Source organism: Fukomys damarensis, unplaced genomic scaffold (genome assembly GCF_012274545.1).
Source record: "Fukomys damarensis isolate Sample0158 unplaced genomic scaffold, DMR_v1.0_HiC HiC_scaffold_24, whole genome shotgun sequence".
NCBI lineage: Eukaryota > Metazoa > Chordata > Mammalia > Rodentia > Bathyergidae > Fukomys > Fukomys damarensis.
In genome coordinates this window covers 65,462,509-65,472,013 of record NW_022900936.1, presented here as the reverse complement: position 1 = coordinate 65,472,013, position 9,505 = coordinate 65,462,509, and the positions used below count along the sequence as shown (strand labels likewise).

The 9,505-nt window shown below is 35.9% G+C and overlaps 1 protein-coding gene across 4 annotated transcripts in view; it reads left to right on the top strand.

The window, feature by feature from the left end:
* Iqcb1 (IQ motif containing B1) overlaps window positions 1–8,834 on the top strand; it is a 46,182-nt gene extending 37,348 nt beyond the window's left edge. For 3 of the 4 annotated variants that reach the window (XM_010629990.2, XM_010629992.2, XM_010629991.3), the window contains exons 14-15: window positions 7,562–7,718; window positions 8,298–8,817. In XM_010629990.2, the coding sequence (XP_010628292.1) occupies window positions 7,562–7,718; window positions 8,298–8,527 (387 nt within the window). In that variant the 3' untranslated portion in view covers window positions 8,528–8,817. Of the gene's footprint in view, window positions 1–7,561; window positions 7,719–8,297 lie in introns of all 4 variants that reach the window. The other variant, XM_010629993.2, reaches the window with a different exon arrangement.
* Window positions 8,835–9,505: the final 671 nt, after the last annotated feature.

The following is a 9,505-nucleotide window of genomic DNA, read 5'->3' as shown; positions in this document are numbered from 1 at the left end:
TTTGTACCAGGGATCGAACTCAGGTCCTTGTGCTTGCAAGGCAGGCACCACTGAGCTAAATCCCCAGCCCTTCATTGATATTTTGAATGGTTTTGGTCAGCTCTTCTAAATTTTTATTTGATTGGTCTGTAACTACATTGGCCAATTTATACTTTGCTTCCACTGTTGATACTTGGTTATATCATCTTTGAGGTCAATAAGTTTCTTTGCTTTCCCTGTAATCATTTCATAGAGCTGAGCTTTTTGGTATTGGATTTCTTCTCCATCACGACTCTTCTGTCTGTTTTGAGAGAATTGGTACTCCTTAGAGGCATTTTGTTACCTTGATTTTACATGCCCCCTCCCCATTTTGTGCTGAGGGTTGGGGTTAAATAGAGTGAAGACACTTTTTTTGTTGGTATGAAGATCTCTTTAGGTTCTGTTTTCCAGTGATATGATCTTTATTTGCCAAGAAGTAGTGTCTCCCACTTCACCCTATTAGTTTAATTGTGTTGTATACAGTCACTGTGTTGTAAGGATAAAATTTTTATTGGTTGTAACAGCATTCACAGATCTAGCCATGAACCATATCAACCATGAACTTTAAAACTTGTTTTTTAAATTTTGCCTTTTTATAAGTTTGGGATGTAGAAGGAAAAGGGAAGGAAAAAGAAAGCATAAAAGGAAAGCGGTAAGTTAGAGGAGAGAGAGAGATAAGAAAAAAGGTTAGTAGGTTAAAATTAGGAAATTAGACTCTTCAGAAGGTGTTTTTTAGTTGGAGTAAAGTGTTAGTGTTGAGGTAATTTAAGAGAATATGGAGGCAGGAAGAGAGGTGCAAGGGAAGAGAAGTATAATTAGAGATTAAGGCAATCTGTGAGGTTGTCGAAACTTGTTAATATATCTGTAGTTAGTTTTTTTGTTTTTTGTTTCTTTGGTTTTTGTTTTTTTCGGTACCAGGACTCAAACTCAGGATCTTGTACTTGCAAGGCAGGCATGGTGCCAATGAGCTAAATCCCTAGCCCTGTAGTTAGTTTTGTTTGGATCCTCTAATCACAGTTCTATTGAGTTATCCTGACATGGTCACAAATTGTACCATTCAAGTTAAGCAGTGGTCTAGTCTTATTTGTCATGTATAGAACCCAGGATAGTCAAACAAGCGAGGAAACAAACAAAAATACCCTACATAGTCATATGTGGGGACTAGTGTCCACCCAGTCTCATTCCCAGTGTAGTAGTACAGTATTTTTACAGGCAACCTAGCCAGTTTCCGCCCTACTTGAGGGTTGCTTAACTGTCTGCCTGGGAGTATTGAGGGCTGTTAGTCTCTCTAGACCCCTCCTGGCTGCAAGGTGTGCTTGGGTATGGCCAACTGTAGATCTTTGTCTCTGTCCCAAGATCTGGCTACCTCTTAGGGAAGAAGAGGATATGAAATAGTTTTCCCTATACCTAATTCTCTGTCAGCTTCTGCCAGTAACCTCCCATGCCTGCTCCCCTCACTACTGGGAAAATTTCACAGAGTCTTCATGTTCTGCCAAGTTTTTCTGCATGGTATCACCAGAACCCTCCCCCCCCAGGAAACTCCTGTTTCTTTGTATTTAGAACTTTAACCATCCCTTACTCAAGAGCTCATCTTCCCAACCTGTGGAACATGGGGCAGTCCCCGGGCTCGTAGTGGGCCTCCTTTTCCTGTTCAGGACAGTGGGCATTGGGTAGGAATTCCCCGTCTCACAGCTTTCTGTTGTTTGGGGAAACAGGGTGAAGGGGGGAAGAAACTGCTTGTTTTGGTGTTGCTGATTCTCTCTTTCTTTGGTTACAGGCCAACTCTTCCCTGAGACCCCAGCCACAGTTTTATCCCACACTGGGTTTCCTCTTTCGGGTGGGAGGGAGAGTATGAAAGGAGTCTGGCCTCTGCTATGCTGTCTCCTTCCCTCAGGCTGTTAGAACTACTCCCAAGATGGTGTGTTCATTGGGTAAAGGGTGTATAAGGAAGTCCAGAACTGCATCGTGGTAGAAATCTTTATAAAAATTAACTGACTTTTACAATATACACCAAATAGTAAATATTTTCAGTTTTGTAGATCATTCAACCTCTATGGCAACTGTTAATCTCTGCTATTTTAGGATTAAAGCAGCCATAGGTTATTTGCAAATTAAGAATAAATATGTCTGTGTTTCACTCTAGTTTGTTGGCCCTTATTTTGAACAAAATTAATAACAATTTCTAATCATTTATAACAAAATAACAATTATAATGCAGGGTATCAGTAGCATAAATGCCAAGAGGGGAGAAATAGGTATAAATGATAAGCTTTTCACGTGAAGTGCAGTGGTGCAGTATCACTCAAGGATAGATTGGTAAATTAGAGATGTGTAGTTTGAATCTGAAAGCAACTAGTATAAAGCAGATTATAGCTAATAAATATAAAAGGAAATTGAATCATAAAATATACTTGAATAATCAAAAAATAGAGGAAACAGCAATGGGACAAATAGAAAATATCAAGATGGTAGACTTAAGAATGATCATATTATAATAAATGTAAATAGTTTGAATATGACAATCAAAAAACAAGGATTAGCCGGGATTTGGCTCAGTGGTTCTGCTGCCTGCCTTGCAAACTCAAGGTCCTGAGTTCAATCCCTGATACCAAAAAAAAGAAAGAAAGGAGGATTGGCCAGGTATTATGGCATATGCCTATAATCCCAGCACTGAGGCAAGCTGAGCAGGAAAATCACAAGGTTAAACAGAGCCTGGGAAATTTAGCAACTTAGTAATACCCTGTCTCAAAATAAGAGAAGGCTGACTATAGAGTATTCGATATGAAAAATAAAAAGCTAGAACAAGTATAATGATAAAGGATTAATTTAATCATGATGATGTAAGAATTCTAGATGTTTATGCTCCTAATAACAGAACTTCACAATACATGAAGCTAAATCAGTGAACCTTAAAGAAATATTAAGTGAAATAAGCTAGACAAATATTATATGATTCCATTTATCTGAGATATATAGAATAGTCATAAAGATAGAAATAGAAAGAGTAGAATCATGATTTCTAGGAACTGGAAGTTGGGGAAGCTAATCTAGAAATAAGCCCACACGTATGACCAAATAAGTCAACTGCATGACCAGTAGTACCTGTAGTTAAAGCAGTGGAGAAACTGAAGCAGTTGGATCCATATGTTAAAAAAAGAGAAAACCCCCAAAACCAGAACTTAGATATATGCATCACATCATGTACAAAATTTAACAGAATGGATCATAAGAGCCAGGTGTGGTGGTACGTGCCTGAAATCCCAGTACTTTGGTTTTGGGGACTGAACTCAGGACCTTGCACTTGCAAATCAGGCACAGTGCCACTGAGCTATATCCCTGGCCTAATTCCTATACTTTGGGAAGCAGAGGCAGAAGGATTAGAAATTTGAGCCCAGTTGGGCAAATCAACGACTTAGTGAGACCCTGTCTCAATATTTTAAAAAGGACTGGGCATATAGCACATATGAAAACTCTGGGTTTAATCCCCAGTACTGCAAATAAATTAAATTTAAAAACAAACAAATAAATATTGTAAACTTAAAAGATAAAACTTTTAGAAGAAAACAGAAAAACGATGACCTCTTAAGTTAGGCAAATATTTCTTAGTTACAACACTAAAAGCAAAGAAGAAAAATATTGATAAATTGGCTATTATAATTTAAAACTTCTCTTCAAAAGACACTTAATAACCTTGCAAGTGAAAGGTCCTGACTCCTATCCCCCATACCAAAAGAAAAAAAAGGCACTGTTAAGAAAATAAAAAGACCAGCCCGGTGTGGTGGCGCATGCCTATAGTCCCAGCATTCGGGAGGCTGAGGTAGGAGGATCACTGCAAATTCGAGACCAGCCTGGGCTACATGGTAAGTTCCAGGTCAGTCTCAACTACATAGTGAGACACTGTCTCAAAAAAAAAAAAAAAAAAAAAAGAAGAAAAGAAAAAGAGAAGGCACAGATTGGGAGAATATCTGCCAAGCATATATTTGATAAAGGTTTTTTATACATAATATAAAAACAGGAAAAAATATGAACCAATTATTTGGACAAAAGATTTGAACAGACACTTGACCCAAAGAAAATATGCAAATAATGAGTCCATGAAAAAAACACATCATTAGTCATTAGAGAAAATACAAATTATGATAATGGTAAGGTACTCCATACCTACTAGAATGGCTAATATTTAAAAGGTTGAACACATCAAAGGTTTGTAAGCATGTTGAGGAACTGTGACTGACAGGGTATTCATGGGAATGTAAAATAGTAGAACCACTTTGGAAAATAGCTTGACAGTTTCCTAAACAGTTAAACATATATATACCACATGATTCAGTCATTTCAGTCCTAGGTATTTGCCCAAGAGAGGAAATATCTATCCATACAAACACTCATACATTAACGATGATCACCAAAAGCTAGAAATAACCCAACTGTCCAACAGCATTAAACAGTAGTATATCACCAGTGTAAAAGAATAAATTACTGATGCTCATGACAATACAGATAAACCTCAAAATGATTCTGCTAACTGAAAGAGGCCAGTGTAGAATATGTACTATATTATTCAATTTATGCAAACTCTAGAAATACCAACTGTAGTAACAGTAAATTAGCTGCTTGTGAGGTGAGGAGGAAGGTTAGGGTAATGGCACAAGGAAAGTGGGTGGAGCTGAGTGTTGATTATCTTGATTGTGATGATTATTTCATAGATGTATATCAAAGCTTACAACTATTCCATGTTAATATTTGGACATTAATATATGTCATGTATACCTCAGTGTGACTTGACTTTTAAAAATTAACCTAAATACTTAAATGAAATTTGGGGCCCTGAGTCTTTTTTTTTTTTTTTTTTTTTTTTTTTTAAATGTTTTTTTTTAGTAGGGATTGAACTTGAGATGAGACCTTGTGCTGCCAAGGCAAGCCGTGGAACCATTGAGCTAAATCTCCAGCCCCAGGCCCCTGAGGCTAATTGCCTGGCAACTAATAAAATATGACCAATGAATCCCTTAGTTTCTGATCAATCATATTAACTACTCTTCATTTAGCTAAGAGCCAGAGTGATTGGAAAGAGTGGAGGAAACATAACTGGCAGTTCTTCTCTGTGAGCAGAAACAGTGAAGAGACACAAGCATTCCTCCACTCCAACAAATCTATGACAATTCCTAAGCTCTGTAGAGAGGACTATCTTGCTTTCAGCAGTTTTAATCATTTATAAATGTAATAACCTTTATTAAAATTATATAATCAGGTAACACGCACCTTAAGAGATTCTAATTCAGTAAGTTCAGTGTAGCTTCATGTATCAATATTTAAAATTTTATATTTGAATTTATTTTTGTATGTACTGAAAATATATAAAACGTAAATAGTATCATTATAATCATGTTCAGTGACATTAAGTACACTAACATAGTTGTACAACCATCACCACAGTTCATCTTTAGAACTTTTTTCATCTTGGAAAAGTGAAACACTATATTCATTAATCATTAAACTCTCTATTCTCCCTTTACCTAGCTCCTGGAAAGTACCATTCTATTTTTGTATTAGTGAATTGGACTGCGTTAAGGACCTCAGGTGACTGGAATCATGTGGTGTTTGTTCTTTCATATCTGGTTTATTTCACTTCAAATAATGCCTATAAGATTTATTCAAATTAGTTTATGTCAGAATATCCTTTTTAAAGATTGAATAATATTTTCATTGTATGTGTATACATTTTGTTCATCCATTCAGCAGCAAAATACAAGGGTTCTGATTTCTTCACATTCTTGTCACCATGTGTTCCTGTCTGTTTTTTTTCAAATAGGTAATAGGTATGAAGTGGTATCTAATTGTGGTTTAGATTTGAATTTCTGTAATGACTAGTGATTTTGAGTATATTTTCATATCTTGATTGATCATTTATATGTCACTTTTATAGAAATGTCTGCTCAAGACATGTTTGAATTAGGATTTTGTTGTCATTTAGTTTTAAGAGTTCTTGGAATATATAATAGTTATTTCTCCCTTAGCATATATATGATTTGCAAATATTTTATGCCATTCTTTGAGTGGCCTTTTTAGTAGTGTCTTTTGATACACTAAAGTTATTTTGGTGAAGGGCAATTGGTCTATTTTTTTCTTTTGTTGCCTGGGGCTTTGGTCCAAAAAAACTACATTGCCCAAGCCAGTGTTGTGAAACTACTCCTGTATTTTCTTCGAAGAGTTTTATAGTTGTAGCTCTTATGTTTAATGTTCTCTCTCCCTCTCTCTCTCTCTCTCTCTCTCTCTCTCTCTCTCTCTCTCTCTTTCTCTCTCTCTCTTAAATAACTTATATATACAGTTGTCCCTCAGTATCTTCAGGAAATTAGTTCTGGGACCCTTCATGTCCCAAAATTCACAGATGCTCAAATCCCTTATATAAAATGGCATAGTATTTCAAAAGCTATATACATCCTTCTGTGTACTTTGAATCATCCCTAATTTATTTCTAATATCTCATACTGCATAAATGGTATATGAAATATTGTCATATTATATTGTTTAGGAAACATACCAAGAAAAAATTGTATTTGTATATGTTCAGTTTAATACTGTACTTTCAATCTACAGTTAGTTGAATGCATGGGTACTCACAGATAGAGAGAGAAGCATACTCCAGTTTTTGTTTTTGTTATTTTAAATGCTGCTTTAGCCATACTTTAGTGCACATGCTTAAGCACCTATGGCTGAAAAGTAAGGTATTAAAAAGACAGGGTTACATTAAAGATCCAGGAACTGGAATGTTTGAGAATGTTGTGGTGTCAGAAACTATAAACTCCAAAGCTAAGATTATTTTATCCTTAGTACCTAAATTAATCATTTAACTTTCCCTTAAATTAGTTGACTACCAAAGGAATATGGTTGGATGGTTGGCTATTTATTTATTTGTAGTATGGGGATTTAACCCAAAGCCTTTGCACTGAGCTACATCCCTAGCCTTTTTTATTATAACTATTATTATTTTTATTTTGAGACAAGTCATTAAGTTTCTCAAACTAAGCTTTAACTTGTGATGTTCCTGCGTCATTTTCCCAGAGTACTGAGACTACAGGCATGCACCACCAATCCCGAGTAAAATATGATCCTCTAGTTGATTTTGTCCCTTGTTCTGTGAAGCCACCTTAGATAAGTTTAGGAGTGGGAATGGCTTAAGAAGTAAGACAGTTTTCAAATGGGATCCAGGAAAATTGTTCCTCATTCAGGACACTGTCTTTACCAAACGATCTGTAATTTTCACTGTAGTCTCTCAATTTTACCTTTTCTCACATAATTTCACACTATCTGAAGAAGTGATGTATGAGAGCATACCAAAATAGACTTCCCCTTCTGTATTTCTGTCTAAGGCTGTTTTTAAGAGACTGTTCAATACATCCACAAGAATATCATGTAGATATCAATCACAAGATTCTATTGATAAAGTAATAACTGAGCATCCTAGAATTTCTGGTAAGTGGTGAGTAAAACAAACTTTGCTATATACATCCTTCTTACGACAAGCTTTTCTGTCCTGTATTTGCAGAGCTCTCAGATGTCAGATGTGGCCAGCAGGGAGCTCCATGCCCAAGCTCAAGAACGGCTACAACACTACTTTATGAGCAGGGCCCTGGAAGAGAGAGCCCAGCAGCACAGAGAGGCCCTGATGGCCCAGATCAGCACCAGTATTGAACAGCTAATAAGTATATGCTCCTTCCATTTTTGTTTCATAAAAGGAATAACCTTTGAAAGATATAAGACATCTAAAATCTTCAAAAGGATGACACTATTAATAATCTTCTTGCCCAATTTCTATTCTCATGGAATTTCTACATCTAAATTATAACAACATATTTTCAAATGATACAGATTCCACAACCTCCTTCTTGTGTGCTTCCTCTAGCCTTCATATGTGTTAGGTTGAAGTTACAAATTTCAAAGATGGTGAACCGTACTAACCAGTTTCTACTACATAATCCCAAAAGATTTTAGTCATATTTTAGGAGATAATGACAGTGCCATATTTACAATGCCATTCACTTGCAGAGCATTTTATAAGTTTTAATGAAGTTCTTTCACAAAAGTTTCTTTTCTTCATCTAAGCCACTTAACAAAAATTACGTATTTTAAACACAGAAATGGCCAGGCAGTTGGGGTGCTGCTACCACACTTAGAATCCTATCTCTTCTTGCTGTAGTAGTTTGTAGCTCTGTAGTTTCTAAATTCCTACTTGTGTGGCATAGGTCTCTTCCATTTAGCTGTTTATTTTCTGTTTATTGCAGAGGCACCAACTCTGAAGGACGCAAAAGGGAAAGAACCTGAGCTCTTCCTAAGTAGATCCAGGCCTGTGGCAGCAAAGGCCAAACAGGCCCATCTCATCACCCTGAAGCATGCACAAGAACCCTGGTGGAAGAAGCTTGGGGAAGAACCACACGATGAGATTGATGTTCCAAAGGATGAGCTTACCATAGAATTAGGAACCTTATTCATTGGTGGAACCAAACCCCCTTAAGGAGTTACCCTGAAAACTGACACTTATTTTATATTTCAGGAAACTATATTGGTTCTGCTCTTGTATGCTGGTAGCCTAAGACTTACCTAACTTGGAATTTTCCAGAGATTTCTACAAAAAAGATTTACAGGAAATAAGCAAAGAGATATTATCTACCTCTCAATTCTCTTTATTTTCTCCACATCCCTCTCTCTGGCCATACATACAGATTTGTGTTGCTTTTATTGTGGCACTAAACTGATCATGGCATTGTGTTACCATAAAATACGACATTTATTTCATTTTTGCTATCTTCCTCTGAAAGGTTTTTAAATATTTTAAACAGTTCTGAAAAGCAAGATTATTTCAACTTTTCATATTTGTGATTTAGAATTCCTGTTTAATAATAATTGTTACTAATTATTAATAATTAATAATAATAATTATTATTGTTTTGGTCATTATTAAGTTGAGGAAAACAAGAGGTTAATAGAAGGACTTCACTGTTTTGTATTAAAAAATGGTTGCACTTAATATATATTATTTTATTTCTAAAAGGAACTACACATACACACACACCCGCACTCACACACCTAATCCAGGATTCAATGCAAGAAAAATTTCTCCAGCTAAAATTGCATTCTTGTTTTTGGGGGGTTTTTTTGGTACTGGGGATTAAACTTGGGTCCTCGTAATTGTGAGGCAGGTGGCAAAACCACTGAGCTAAATCCCCGGCCCTACATTCTTGATATTAAACTATAACTACATAACTTGCTGCTTCCCTTTTTGTCTCTTTGAGAAACCTGAGAACTGAATACAGTGCTTAATTTTTATTGTGACCCTACGTACCTCTGACTGTTTCATTCTGACATAATAATTTCTGATTTTCCTATTTATTTTTAGTTATATTTTAAAACCAGAAGGGACTTCAGTTTGTGATTGTAACTATGGAATTTAAAACAGGTAACAAATCATGACTAAAGAATTTAGAGGACTCTA